Source organism: Phalacrocorax carbo, chromosome 2 (genome assembly GCF_963921805.1).
Source record: "Phalacrocorax carbo chromosome 2, bPhaCar2.1, whole genome shotgun sequence".
Taxonomy (NCBI): Eukaryota; Metazoa; Chordata; class Aves; order Suliformes; family Phalacrocoracidae; genus Phalacrocorax; species Phalacrocorax carbo.
The window spans coordinates 110226670-110242558 of NC_087514.1; the positions used below are offsets into that span (position 1 = coordinate 110226670).

A 15889-nucleotide genomic window follows, 5' to 3' on the forward strand; every position below is an offset into this window, starting at 1 on the left:
GTGAATATAATATGGTTCACATCCAATTTGAAAGTCATTTTCCTTTCACAAGACTACTGAAAACTTGCTCTCATCTATAAGACAAACTTACACCTTCTGTTGCATCAGTTTTAAAGCTTTTGGCTGTTTAACCATGCAGATGAACTTTTGGCCACCAGAAAGACAAGCTGAACAAATGAGGCCACATTGCCATACAGGATTTCTGCCCTTGGCAGCTTTTCTAAGGGAGAAGGATATTTGGCAGGTGGATGCAGCTGGAGAACCTATTAGTCCTTCCACAGTGGGAGAGATTGGACCTAATCTCAACCATTATTAGATACCAGAGAATCTAAAATGGGGAAGGTGTTTAGAAGGGCCCAGTCATGGGAAAGGCTTCACTTTGAACACACATCTTATTAGACAACAGAGAATTCAGTTATGAAACCCAGGTTTCTAAGACAGAGAGCAGGCATCATGGGTTTCAGAGGTTGCTACATTGCTACAAATGTCTACATTTGTAGACATTGCTACAAATCCATTGCTACAAAGACACTTGTGAGCATCCTGAAGGCCAGAAACTAGTGATTAAATGAACTAAAAATCCATTCCTATAGCCTAAAATATTGTGATTTGCAATCTTGTGATTTGGAGGGGGGGAGGACAACGAGCAGAGGAAAATGTACTGATTCGTGATTTCTGGATTTTGGTGGAATCACCAGCATTAGCACTTTTTAAATGAACAATTTTTTTTTTTTTTGAAATTCAAGAAAGTTCTAAGAATGTGTATTTTGCAAAAAAAGGCTGACCAGATGGTTACAGCAACTCTGCCTGGCCTCCTACACTATGAATTTTAAGCTAAACTGGCAGTGTGCCAGGCGTATGCACCAGAGGTGTGTGTGTCTATATGCTAGTAGCACATATCCTTGTGTTGGCCCAGTGCAGGCCATGATCAACATGCCCTGTAATGAGCTACATCTACAGAGCAATAACTTAGCAGTAGATCAGATCATCTTTACAGAACCTTGGCAGTGGATCAAATTCACACCTCTATCAGCCTTCATTAACAAATGTCTGTCTTTAGGTTGGTGTGCACATTCAAACCCTACTCACATAAATGACAGAACATTTGAACGGACTAATGTGATGATGTGAAGCGACCTATTGTCAGAAAGGTTAGCCATGCAGGTTGGGATATCTAACACTGTTCTGTTTACCTGATGTGTATCTGCAAACTTTGCAGACTGCCTCATTGCCACCGTGTCATTTGGTGTTGTGACAGATTTGCTCTGCATATCTGCAGACTCGGAGGTGGACACTGTGGCATTCCAGCACAATGTCTCTTCAGTTCAGGAAATCTGATGAGCTCATTAATAAGAGCTCATTAATAAGAAAGGAATGGCTCTTACAAAGGCAATAGTTATGGACTACAGGGATTTACCCCTGCAAACGTTATTGGAACTTAATGGAGGATACATTCCAGTTAGAGCTAAGGCATTTCATTCAGGCATCAAAAGATGAAGGAGCGTATTCCACAAGTCCCTCTTTGAAAATACTCTGTCTGCTTACTATTCCTGTAAAACTTATGAGATTTAATTTTATTTTAAAGGAAACTTGTAACACTCATTTAAGAAAGCACTGGCCTTTCTTAAGTAGCCCTGATTGTAAAGTGGCCGGAAAGAGGAACAGTCCAGCAGGCCTGCTTACAGATTGTCATTAAATATATAAAAAGAGTGTTCAGAGATGCGTGAAATATATGCGTAACACCCAAGAACTGAAATTGAACAAGGAAAAACAAGAAAGGATGAAAACTGATTTTCAGAGGGAAAAGGAACATGGTACAAATAAACCTCTATTAGGCCTCAAATCCTGAACTGGTAGTTTTATTCAGGTGAAGACCTATAGGAGTGAGCCGTCTCTTGCCAGCCTTCCTTTAGATATTTTTACTTTTCCTGAGCACCTGAGTTTCATATGCTGAAGGTGTTTATGTCAGTCAACCTCTCAGTTTATTGCTAAATTGTGTATAGATTTTCTGCTGCAAAAGGCCAGTGCAATACTGACATTCCAGTAAGTGCTTCCTCTACTTTTATTTTCTGGATCTATCAGCAAACAGAACACAACATTTCTGTTTCTCAGTGCTAAACAGTAACCACATCAAAAAGAGCTATTGCTTACACATGATGAAATTGTGAACTATCCATGTCCTTCTAAATCTCTGGATCTCATGTACCCTGAATTAGCAACTAAACCTCAAACCATTCCTGAAGCTTAATTTACCAGTAACTGAAAAACAATGAGATAATGCAAACCTTATTGCTTCTTTATTTAACATAATCAAATTGTTCAAGTCTTTTACTTGTCTCTAACTTAGCTATGTTGCATTTTCACTCAAAATGTCTTTTCATCTTCCTAATATCCTGGCTACACCCACCATAAAAGAACTGTCAGGAAAGGTTAAAAGACTAAAAGCATGCTTTTATCAGGAAAGCTGCAGGCTGTTCTGCTTTATCCAGAAAAATGAGGGGCAAAGATAATGTAGATAAGGGAAATTCACAGCATCCCCTCAGGTTTCCCTAAACACAATCTATCAAACAGCTACTTTCAGGAGGACTCCTTAGTTTAAGCTCACAGTGGCTCCAGGTAAATGCTCACACAGAGAAACAGTTACAGCTGCATTTGCACAGCACTGCATCCAAGTTAATAAGGCCCTCACTGAGGTAGCTGCCTTGGCTCCTGCACATCAGCTGAACTGTGTCAGAGGTTGTTACTGCAGATACAGAACTGACAAAATCCAGCTCTGGGACTTCCACTGCGTGGAGTCATCGCAGGCAGCCCAGCCTTGGTGTCATGGGTTGTCTGAGCACCAGACACTCAGGCACAGGAAAAGGAGAACTGATTTCCAGTTCTGTCTTTAAACTAATAGGAAGATTAATAAAGTAGATGGTCTCTCTATAACAAGAAATCTGTGCTATCTGTCATTTACCAGTAACAAAGACGTTCCATGAATGTAGTGTTTTGGAGAAGGAGTGTGGCCGAGTGCGGGAGTGGTCATCTCTGCTTGCAGAGCTATCAGCCTCATGGACCATAATGTACAATCACCCTCCTCTGGGAGAACCCCTGGCAAAATACAGCAGCACAAATATGACTAACCTTCAACAGAAACTGGGCTGCTTGCAGCATTTAGCTTCTCTTGCTGGTACAATGGAAAAAACACTAGCGTGTAGGAGTGTTGGAAAAGTCTCCTCCAGTTCTGCCCAGTAACTACAGAGAAGATGCAGACTGAGGTATGAACTATTGGCTAGAGGATTACAGACCTCTACGTTTTGTGATTCCCATATCCTAGACTGTATTTTTGACTGGCAGATATCAAAGCAGCTTACAGAGGAGATCACTGCCAATATTTCTTTTGACAAATGAGAAAACTTAAGTCCAGAAGTGAAATGACTTACCTAATGTTATCCATAAAACACAGAGGCAGCAGTGGACTCATAGTCCTCTGAGCCCCAGGCCCATTTAAATTGTTTATTCTATTTGGCATTTTTTACTTTCTTGCCTTCTATGAAATAATATGTAATTTTGTGAATCAGCTCTAGTTTATGATCAGCCCCTTATGGATCAACTCAGTCTGATGCATATGGGTTGTTTTTTTTAAGCCAGCAAAAGACCATTTTTATCAAGAGATTTTGATTTCTCAGTCAAACCTTTTGGAAAAGCTGAGGGGAGGCACTTTGTAAACCTGTGAATTGGTAAAGTTTTATACATTGCATGAGTTATGTTTTCTTTCCATAGCTTTGCCATGTGTTGAAACAAACTAGTCAAGCTACATGGGAAAATCCATAGTTTTAGTCATCTGCTAGATGAGAGGGCTGTAAAAGCACAAGCCAAATGACTGCAAATTTCCATCAATGGCTAGCTACGAACACCGAAGCCACAATAACTGACTTATTCTCAGTCAAAGGAGGCACCTCCTTTCCAGCCTGTCTGGGGTATTCAAGCACAAGAGAGACTGCTCATCATAAACTCACTGGTAAGCACCCAGGAATGTTTACACCATGTGATGAAGCACGATGCAGATATCCTTGAGCTAACTGCAAGCAGGTTATCTGCAGTGCAGAGCCATGTGGACTTACCACCTGTGCTCCAGGAGACATACACTTGGGTTTGCGCTGTGCTGCAATTCAGCTAATGATCCCTGCCTCTTGGGATGAGGTTCCTCAATTGTGTAAACTCAGAAATCTGTGTGCTAAAATCCAGACATGCTACTAATTGTTTGACAGTCTATTTTAGGTCTTGTTTTGCAAATCATTGAACACCTGCAACTTTTATTAATACCACTGCAAACTGACATCTCCGATCCTGTCCTGGGAACATAGGGAATGCAGCAGACCCGGACCTTTGCATTGCTGTTCCGAAGTCCAAGAAAATTTTTGACTTTTCCTTTATGAATCCTTCCAACACAATTACATGATTCCGGTTTCTAGTCTGTCTTTTCCAGAATGCAAGTCATAAGTCACAATTGAAAAAGCTTCCTTCAATCAGACACAAGACACTGAATTTACAGTTCTGTATTCTTATTATTAAAGACATTTTTTTTTTTCAGAGAGGGTAGATAGGTTAGGATTTTTCTCATCCTCCATAATTTTATTGAGATTTTGAAAAATATTCCTGTCCCAGGTTGGGGCAAATTGACAAACTTGATATTGCCCTTCTTCCTTTAAATAAATTGATCTGATTTGAATGTAGATCTTTAATCTTCCCTTCTTCTGCATTTTAATGTAACACTGAGGTAACATACTGAAATTAAGAATAATTTTCAATGGATAAATAAAACTTCTAACTTCAAAAATACCCCAGGGAGAGACCTACACAAAGAGAAACGCCTTTCCTACTCAAAAATACCCAAAATGAATTTGGGTGTGTTACTGAAAACAATTCTGCTCTGCAAGCGGTCTTTCTTTTGAGGTATGAATTGTGTTTACTGAAAAAAAAGGTTAGCTTGGGAATTTCTGCACCTGCTCTAATTGACTTTTCTTTACCTTACCAAAGTCTGAATAAAATGCAGTGAGAAATAAGGAGGGGCAAAGATGACTGAGCAATACTTCATAGTGACAGCTCAGCCTTGCCATTCCAGTGTGGCTGGAACAAGAGATATGAGGACATTCATCACTCCCTGGGAGTTTTTTGCCACTACAAATAAACACACAATCACTGCCCACCCTGATGCTTCCCTGCAGGCCCACATGCTCAGAGACAGCATGCATTTTACCCTTTTCTCCTCTACCACATGCAAGGTGGAGACACTACAGAGATCTTCATGCGAAGGCTCTCATCTCTGGGAAAATTTAATCTGCAGTGTTGCAAAAGACTAAATAGCCTTAAGCAAGGGAAAAAACCATAAAGATGACTTTTGTGAAAACACAACAAAATAGAACACCCGCCTTTCCCTCAAACCAAACTCTAATTATGGAAGCAGTGCTGGACAATATGAGAGTCAGAGAAGAGAAAAGGAGGAGAGAGTGAGAGACATCTCTTCTTTCAACCTGTGTTATATGGCCACTCAAATCCTCAAAAGAACTTGAAAAAAATCCTCCAGTAGGAGACAAAGTCAAGGATAAGGTAAATATAAAGCAGAAATTTCTTTGCTTTTTTTAAAAATAGTTGCTGTAGAAGCTCAGTTAGGGAGAATGTTTTTTTTTCTCCTTCACTTTGGTTTGCCTTTAATCTTCCAGTTCCTCCTGACCCTTAATAAATAATTAACCAGATTTTGAGACAGGCTTTATGTGATATAGTTAGTTATACATCAAACTTAATAGGAAAATCAAAGTTTACTTAAGTACAGAAGGCATTGAGAGAGATCACAGTGCAGCAGCAAGAAGGCATTTCAGTAAGGTACCTTTTTCACATAGTGAAAAGTTCTTATAAAATGATTTCAGCTGCATATTTATTTTAATATCATTCTTGTCCAGAAGATTTACAACAGTGCTTGAAAATTTCTCATGCAAGTGTAATTTATTTAAAATAAGATATTGCTAGTAATTAAAATTTATAGTGCAATGTAACATTAAATGCTTCAGTTTTCTACGGTGCCTTTCATCTGAGAATTTCAAAGCAGATCAGAGCATTAGTGTACATCAAGTTGATTACATAGTAGGAAATCTCTTCAGATGGAAACTGAGGCAAAGAGGTAATCATCTAATTTAAAAAAGAACTGGATTGTCAGTGGATGCCTGCTCTGGGGTGCTACATCTGATCTGATTCTTAAGAGCATGATTTTTCAGTGTTTAGCATAAACATGCTCCTTCAAGGTGGTTGCAAAATTGGTCTTCTTAATTAATTCCTCCCCCAAACACAGACATGCACAACTGGCCCGTTTGAGCCCAAAACCAAACTCAGTGTTCCTGACTCCCTTAATAAAACAGGTATTGGGCCATATGTAGGTTGCCTGCCACAACAGTTGAAACATTAAAGTTATAAATGAGTAATTTGGGCCACATATTCCCCAGGGCTGCTTTCAGTCAGGGGAGAGAAGTAATGGTGATTTGCAGACCTCCTGCTTAGATGCTGTGACTACATTTCTCCACTGTTTCTATAAAGAGCCACAGAATGTGCCTAAATCCATCCTGTGAGCTGGTCAGCACCGGAATACAACCCATTAGGTCATGAGGCAATTTGTCACTTTCTTTAAAAAGACTTTAATTGAAATAAGTAATTATCTGTGTAGCAGGATTAATGGAGCTTTGTTTCCTATAGATCTGCCTTTGATGGCCCTACATTACCATACTGCAACAGCTTCAGTTCCTCCTACACATCTCTGCAGCACTTCCCACACTTTGGAGTATCTCCAGTTACTCCCGTCTGCCTCCCATGAGCTTTCACAGCTCTCCCTCACATCCTCAAGCTACCAAGTGAGATGATACAGCTGGTTCACAGCCTGCACCTGTGATGGACCTGTCAGCTTGCTTGTGCGAACTGGGCAGCTGAGAGGCCAAACGGAACATGTAACTGTTGAGCTCACCAACCCGCCCTCACTTCTGCATATCTATCCTTTACCCAGCCACAAGTTTTGCAAAGCTTTTAGGAAATTAGTATCTTTGAGACATTTACCTTCCTGTCAAACAGGTCTCAAACTGATTAGGAAACTGTCTGACAGATAGGCAGGGCAATTGCAAAAGGCACAACTCCTAAGGAAATTTTGTTAAGAGAACCAACCAAGCTCTCTAAGGAGAAAGGACAGCTGAGGTTGCAACATTCTTGGTTCTTCTTGGGTTTATTAAAACAAAAAAAAGGGAAAACCAACACCCTGCATTCTTTGGCATGCCTGAGATGGATAGTGATGGCTATGTGGTTTCTCATTTACACGAAATAAAGAAAAGGGAATGTCAGAGTTTGGCTGGGGGTATACCCACACAGCATTGTGCAGGCAAAGGGAGCTTGCTTTACCCATGTACCAAGCTTGCCAGAGCACGTAAAAGCAATCGAGGCAGTGCCAAGCCCGAAGTAATCAGCCCTGATGGGAGGCAGCATATATTTTCTCAGCAAAATGTTGCAGTAACTGTGTCAGTTGGCTTGGAGCACAGAGAAAGCAAGTTCGTGTCTGCACAGAGAGTGGGCGCAACAGGCTGGCATCTGCCTGCAGAATACGATGTAGAAATACTTAAAAATTTTCTCTTTGACTCCATTCAGCAGCACGGACTAGGCACAAGGGGTATTGGAGGGCAGAAAGAATGGTTAACTATGGGAACTGAATGAAGAAACTCCTGCCCCAAAGCCGTTCTAAATTAGCATTAAGTTAATGGAGTTCATTAGGACACTGCAGCTGGAAATCAATCTATGGCTTCTGGGGACCTGGCCCCTGGGTCTGACTATCTTTGTGGTCATCAGCAGGGTTCTGCACAAAAACATTTTACTCACAAATCTTAAACTTTCTAATAAGGTTCTGCTAACTAAACATATTAAATTTCATTTAAAGAAAAACAAACAAACAAAACACAACAGGACTTTTCTGAGATGGATACAGCACACTAAGTATGATTAGCAAGCTGTAAATACCTCTAAGATAACTGCGACACTGGGGTACTGCTCTCTGGCTGCATAAATGTCACAGCAAGGTCTGCAAATGGCTAATTGTTAAAAAAAAAACATGCTGTCATTAATTCTCTATGAAAACACAGCAAAAGATGTTTCAAGTTAGCATCCCTCAGATCTCCAAATGAATGTCTGTGAATGATTTTATCTGTCTAGGCCATCTGGTCTTCTATGCAAAGACTGGGCTTTTCACATTTCTGGCTGTGGTCCTACATTTACAAACATGCAATGAACTGAAAATTCAAAACTAGATGATGTGAAAAGGATTGCTGGGGGGAGTCAGACAAAAGACCAGGCAAGTGATCTGGGGACAAAATGTCTGGTGTAGATGAGCGTGCTGTGAGTACAGAGCTGTCTCCTGAAGAAGAGTGCATTACATTATCATACTGGATTACTTCTTGGGGCAGGACTGCTGTGAAGGAAAACTCTGGCCTGCTCAGAAGGCATGAAAAAGAGAGGCTGGATTTCTACCTGACAGCAGTTTGTGAACACAGTGTTTCATGAACTGAAAAGGCAACAGTACTTTTGTTGGCACTGTCAGATTAAGTACTCGGAGCAAGGAGGGAAAGTTCACAAGAAAACACTAAGAATTGGTTTATTCTAAGAAGTAGAACTTCTTACGTGATATTATGATGACAGCCAAATCATAAACATCTGAAATTGATAGCTACATGAACAATGAAACAGCACAGAGATAATACTCTTCAAGTTTGGTGAAAATGATACAGAAATCACCACAGAAACAAGCATCCAAATTACCATTTTGTGTAGCTAGAGGTGAGTAGGGAACTACTACGGAAAACGATAGACAAAAAAGACCTGAGGAAAACTACAGTGTATCACAGTATGATTAGACAAATCATTACGTTAAAATCCAGAATAAATAAGATGCAGTGAAAAGATGCCAGCAACTTTTTAGACCTCTTGAAAATGCACCATGAAGAAGACAGGGAGAGTAACCAGTGACAAAGATTTAAGGTTATGCAAACTCTGGAGCTAGATGTTTTGTTCCCAGAATTTAGAAACACATTTCCTCCGTCTATTATGCATCAGGATTTTTTTTCTCTCAGGATTGATATACGCATCCAACCTTTTATTATTTACTTATTTTTGGTGAAAAGGAGAACTACAATCTCCAGTCAAACCTTCGTCATTCAAATCAGAGACAGAAACCTTTTTCACCCCAGTGTAAAAGTATCTTTGTATACCCTCTAATACTGGGCATCCTGGACCTCAGTGCTTCAATGCTGCAGGGAACTGAAAGTCAGTTTAAAATCTTTCAAAGGACTGTTTGCAGGGAGAAAAGTGAGAAGCTAATGTGGTAAGCTGTTGGGAGCCATTTATTAGTATGTAAGAACTCAGCATTATTTAGCTGTACTGAATATTTCACCTCTAACTTCATGTAAGTTTGTGACAGAAACATTTAATATTCCCGCTACTCTGCCTCCCAGCATATTGAGCAACACTTGAGAAGGATTATTCAGTGACACAACCTATTTCAGTTGCCCAAAATACCTGACCAAGAGCAAAGACAGGAATTTTGTCTCTGGGCTAAACCATATTCTTTTCACTGAAATAATATGTAGTAGCTGCCACCACTTTCTGCCCACTTACCTGGAGAAGGGCAAACCACCTTAAGTGGGGGTGTAAACAGTATTTTAGAAGATGTTTTTGAACATCGAGGCAAAGAACTAGACACCTTACCTAGATCAGATAGAACAGCTCGTTACTGGCATGGATTAAAAGCAGCTGTTCTGTCTATGAGCTTCAGGTACATCCTGTAGCATGCAGATAAAAATGTGTATCATGAAACTTCCTATGTCTAGAGAGATATAACTGTCTCCTTCCAGATACAGGGGGATTTAAAATAAATTTTTTAAACTTTGAGAATGTGTGATATCTTATATTTTGTGTGCTCAGCATGCACATATGTTAACTGAAGGAAAAAGTCTTATTCAATGGAAGCTTGCAGGAAAGGTGTTAAATCTCAGTTTCTCCATAAATGAGAAATATTTTCCAGTCATTATGTCTCTTTTTAAACTTGGCATACATACAACTTCTCTGTGCTTTGATGTGCTCATTTTGGACTCAGAATGCTGTTTGTACAAAGAGCAAGACATTAAATAAGCCATTAACGGGCAGAACTGTAACTTTTAGACTGGGGAAAAAGCAGTGTGTTTCTCAATTCTGCCAATATGAACAAAACTTCACATCTTTGCATTTTGTTGTATTTATCTCAAACTCACCACTGTTTGCTTAAGGAAGAGAAAATGTAAAATAATTTTGAGGGAACTTTTTGCTAGCCCTGTTTCTTAACATAGCCGTGTCTGGATAGGTCTTGCAGGATTGCTATACAGAAAAACATGTCAAGGGAAGATTCCATATAAATGATAAGCCCCACAGCACCAAGAGGCATACAGTTCAAGAAATCTGCAAATCTAAACCAACTGTAGCTGTTTTCAGGACTGACATCAAACTTCAAGTGTTGAAAAGACTGTGAATGTTAATTATCTGTGACTCTGTGACTCTATAACTGATTCATCCATCTATGTTAACTGATGCCTCAACAGATTTGGGAACAGGAAAATAATCTTTGTTTCTTGCATGTCAGAGGGAGGAGGCTCTGTTGGAATCATATCAACAAGTAAACCTGAGGAAAAGAAATTTTAGCACTTTGATGAGAACAAAGTTGGAGAAAGACAGAGAACTTCAGAAAACCCCATTCCTCATGAACACATAATGACAAGCAAGTTAGTACAGTGCCCTCAGAGAAGTTAGACTATAAAGCCTTTATGGGAGAATTGTACTCTGAGTTTTAAAAAGCTTGGTCCAAATCCTATCTTAGCTGGCTGCACAGACTTGTGAATACAGTACTCCAAGTTTACACATGAATAGCTGAGATCAGTCAACATAGACAGCATAAAAACATTTAGAATGTCTAGATACCTACAAGCCAATCATGAAACCTATCGGGCTTAATTGTAAACTGCTGGTCTCAGCCGGTTATTTCCATAACAGGTTCAAGAAGTAATTCCAAGCACTTACTGGAATCCTTATCTTTCCCTTGGGTTTTGTAATCTTGCCCTATTTACACTACTTTATGTACAAACCTCTTCATTCATAGCATTTATTTCCTTCTGCAGGCCAAGGGACTTCATTTCTTTTTCCTAAAAAAAGAAAACCAAAAATGCCCAAAGCCCAAATAACATTCTGTATACAAGAAGCCTGTACGGATATGTGTAGTCGGAGGAATATTATCCTGTCTAACGGCTACTGATTTCTGAGTTAAATGCTAGCTGCCACAGAAAATCATATTAGGTGTCTTTCTGCTGTTCTATATGCCCAGGATACCTTTTGAAATCTGCCTCTTCCATGCTGAAATTTCTCAATGAACAGAAAAGCAAAATGGGGGCATCAAACAAAGCATATATTTTTTGCAGCAGAATTTATCCTTGAGAAAACTCCAGCTGAACAGTTCCCAACAACAGTATTTGTAACAGGTAAGAGTCAGAGCCTATTTTAAATACTACTGAGATAACATGGCAACACCATTTCTGAAGAAAGAGGCCCGCATCCTGTTTGCTCACAGTAGTGGGCAGAACGATCTTAGGTTTGCCCCTGCCTAAGTAGTCCTGTGCTCTGAAATCAAAATGCATCTTCACAAACACAGCCTCCTAAATCAAAACTTTATCCATGCTGCCTGTTAAGCCAAACAAAGGACAGACTATATTTCTTCTTGAAAACTGGGAAGCCACTGGATAATGTTTAAGGGTTGCAGTGGGAGGACAAGCTGTATAGAACTAAGCTGCTCTCTTCCTGCTAATGTCAGCAGAGAAACAGTCTAACACCAGGATCATTGTTAGCATAATGCTCTACTGCTGGAAGTGATAATTAAAAAAAAAAAAAAGTTCAGAGACCATGCTAAGTGCCAGCAACATCCCTTTTTTTCCACTGCAACCTTAATAGAGGTGATGGTACAACCATTTAGTTGTTCTTGATCTCCTGCCCACTGTAAGCCAAAGCAAAGGAGGACCTGTTTACAAGAATAGAAGGGCATGTGCTATTTGCAATTTAAAAGGGGCCTTAGCTGCCTTCCATTTTAAAAAAGGAAGGAAAGGAGCCAGTGAGATTGGTTAGACAAAGAAAAACATCATAGGAACAAACCCATGTGGCAGTATTACTTTGACAAAATGAAATCCCACAAGGGATCAAATGATGCCCAGGGCTGGCAGCCCATGCTTCACCGAACCACATCTGAAACTATCAAAGTAAAAACAACTCCCAAAGATGGACAGATCTGGAGGCAGATAGAAAAATTAGGAGATCACAGTATGCATTCCGAATTTTTCATAGAGAAACAAGATCAGCAGTTTGTCTGTTTGCACACACCCTTGGTAAGGTGAGGTACCTGCTTGCTCTGTTGTCCTTGCCACACACAAGCAGGGACACTGTCACAGGAGAAAAGGGAAACAGCTCTCACTGGGCCTTTTTTAAGGCCTGTGGTATGTACAGAGCAGCAATGTGGCTCTTAGATAACACTATATAGCTTCCAAGGACAATACTACTTGATGTACAGAAAGACCACACTTGTTATTCTTAGAAAGGAACCTAGGAGACAAGGCCTGGATTAAGCAGAGCTCTTCTCCCTGTCCTTTTCACATTCGCACAGAAGTATACAAACATGAAGTCCCAAGAAATGCGAGCGGGACATTTTAACAGTAGTACCTTATCACAGCTCCCTTCTCCTAGCTGGCTGTTGTATTTACACTTACTCCCTCGCTTCCTTCCCCCAGCCTACTTCCCGCTACTTCCCAGCAGAAGCGATGATATTTGTAAGTAGTCTAGTCTAAACTGGCAGCTTCTGTGTTTTGCACTTCCATTTCTGTATTACTCTAAAAGGGTTTTTTAATTCTGCATAAAATGGCCTTACCATTCCAGGTGATTTTCAACAAAGGCGGACATGGGGCTGATCTGTACAGTGTAAGTGTCATTGGCTGAATACTCAAACAGCCCGTAATAGGGATTGAAGAGCTCCTGAGACAGAAGGAAGAAGAATTCTCGGGAGGGGCCACTGTAGTCCAACCTGGAAAGGAAAAGGTAAAAAAGATAAAATGAGGCTCATTCCCATTATTTCAGTGAATTTCCTGGGTTTTGCCTACATTGGCTGCTGTCTAACACCTACCCCTGGGCAGTCAAGTGTTTCTAACATGGTGTATCTCCCCTCTCAAAACTTGATTCTGAGCCCTATACAAGTGACGATGCTGAAACCTCACCAGCATCCAGGTTGATCTGGGAGGAATCATAACTCGAACACATCCCTTAGTAAGCTGCTTTTCCTTTTTGCCAAAGGCTTAGTAAATCGGAGGTACAAAGCTCAGTCTTGCCTTAGCTGGCTGGCTAGCAGAGGGCTAGCTTTTCAGTGAGTGGGTTTGAACTGCCTATGAATACCTGGGTTCACAGCCCAGACTGAAGTAGAAGTTGCTCTTACTCTCCTACACTGAGATGTAACCAAAGATACAATCTAGCCATAAGGATGCTTTCTTAGCTATGGGTATAACCTAGAGGTCAATGCTGAACAAGACCAAGTCCCAATAGAACCACGTTTCTTACGATAGAATACTGATTCCTCAGTTGCTCCATCCAAGCTCTTCTACTTTTCTGATAGTTTCAAATACATGTGGTACACCTTAAGCTTAAGCTGTGCTTTGCTGTTGCATGCTTTTGCTCTGTAGAGTCACCTTTTTCCTTGGTTTTGTTTTTTTTTTTTTTTTAATTAAACTTATAAATCAAGCTGTTTCCAATTATCTCAACTTGAAAAAAAAAAACAACAAACCAGAACCAAAAAAGCTTCATGAATGCATTAAACCCAACTGTGATGGATTTATTAAAAACAATTCATCCTCTAATAAAGGTAGCTTGGTTTTTCAATCTAAAATAAATCTACACATAGCATTATGAACAAATGATTTGTAGCCATATATCGTGTGAGCCAAAAGATGTTCTGAGGTGGGCGCTATTCCTTCTACTTAACAAATGTAAAGTATGTAGAAAACTCTGCAGCTGGATCAGAATGCTCTGTATTATGTTTGAATTTATGGAAGCATAACCACAAGGGGTTGGATGATTGATTTGTGCAAATAGATGATAAAGGGCAGGCTGGCCCATCCTCTTTTGTTTTACATCTGGAGATTCAGTACTTTTCTTTTTGAGCAGCTTTAACTCCAGGATCATGCAGTGAGACTAAAGCCGCAACAGCAAAAGGGGGTGGTAATCAACCCACATGAACCACTAGTGCTAATCATGTAACAGATCTGGTTCAGTGGACGTTATAATACTGGGCTAAGCCTGATGATGGCTTGTGTAAAGAACTACAAACAACACCTGCCTACATTCAAAAACCTCCAAGGAGAGACTAGGTATTGGATTTCTGGGCAACACACTAACTCGTCATTAAGCCTTCATAGTTCATGTTCAATGTCATTTTAGCTTTGAAACACGTGGGAAGCTGTGCCCATACAGCATCATGTGGCCATAGAGCATCAACTCTTCTTTTCAGTAGAGAGTTGGTATCTTGGAGTCCCTCCAGCAGAACCTATATTAGCATTAAACAGGAGAAACCCTGGGGTAATGTAAGAGTTAAGAAAACCCCCGATACTGAAGCCACTGAGTGACTCTCTTTGAGATTGGTGACTTCTGTTTTCCACTGGACCTAACATATCCCAGGCAAGCTCAGCTCAGCAGAAGCTCTTTACTTGACGTGCCACCTCAGAGCTGATAGTGTCAGCAGTTGCTGGACATGCCAAGAGCTGCCCTAGAGCCTTACTGCTCTGGTACCTTTGGAACTGAAATCCTGTCCATGTGGTTGTTTTTTTTTAAAGAAACTTTATATACAAAGCTATTAAAATATGATTTCAAGCCTTTGTTATATGGAACACTGGAAATACACACGATGGTCTTTCCATTATAAAAGCATGTGGATTAAGCCTCAGTTGCAACGTAGCTCTTGAGGTGAGCCAGGATGGCTTTGAAAGGTTCTGTTTAGATTTAGAAACAAAAGGTCAGGGGCTGGCTTTAATCATACAAGAATGGCTTATGGATTTGTAAGGCTGGCAGAAAGTCTCCTGGGAAAAGGCCTTCTCAAGAGACTTCTAAAACTTTCAGCTTCCAGCTGGGTGAACTAAACTCTAAGGACTGAACGGTATTCATGTTTTTCACTTCAGCCAGAAACAAGAAGTCAACATATGGATAGCAAATGATCATTAGATGGCATGCAAAGCAAAAATTTTCGAAGCAAAATCAGATCCATTTTGAAGGGCTAGATTAACAAAAGAGTCAAAGTCCTGGTCTTTAATTATAGCCCCGAGACTGATTCAGTGTGTAAACATGGGCCTGTAGTTCAGTTTTGCCTTCCAGCCAGTCAAAATACCTATGGCAACAAGATGACATTAGATTTAACCACTTAAATTGTCTCTTTGAGACATCTAAATAGAAGGTGCTACAGGAAAATGGAAGCATTATTGCTATTGTTATCTTTAACAAATGTTTGAGCTGAATAAGACAAATCACTTACTCAGAGGTAAAATAAAACCAAAGAAACATTACATAACAAAAAGAAGCTCAGCCTTAGTCAACTTTGTGTTTTGCAATTTAACAGCTACTTCAAAACTGATAGCATTTAGTGGTTCCCTACCCTTCCTCGCCAACAAACGTGACGTAGAGTTTGTTCCGCTGGAGCTCCTTGCGTGAATATGCCATTACCTGGTTGAAGGTGCCTTCCAGCAAGTGGTCACGTCGTATAATTAACCTGCAAAGGGAGGCAGAAATAGAG

At 40.2% G+C, this 15889-nt stretch overlaps 1 protein-coding gene across 4 annotated transcripts in view; it reads right to left on the reverse strand.

The window, feature by feature from the left end:
* Positions 1-15889, reverse strand: part of HECW1 (HECT, C2 and WW domain containing E3 ubiquitin protein ligase 1) — a 273075-nt gene that overhangs the window by 28349 nt on the left and 228837 nt on the right. For all 4 annotated transcript variants that reach the window (XM_064443833.1, XM_064443832.1, XM_064443830.1 and 1 more), the window contains 2 exons: positions 15752-15865; positions 12992-13144 (listed from right to left, as the gene is read on the reverse strand). In XM_064443833.1, coding sequence (XP_064299903.1) covers positions 12992-13144; positions 15752-15865 — 267 coding nt within the window. The remainder of the gene's footprint in view (positions 1-12991; positions 13145-15751; positions 15866-15889) is intronic.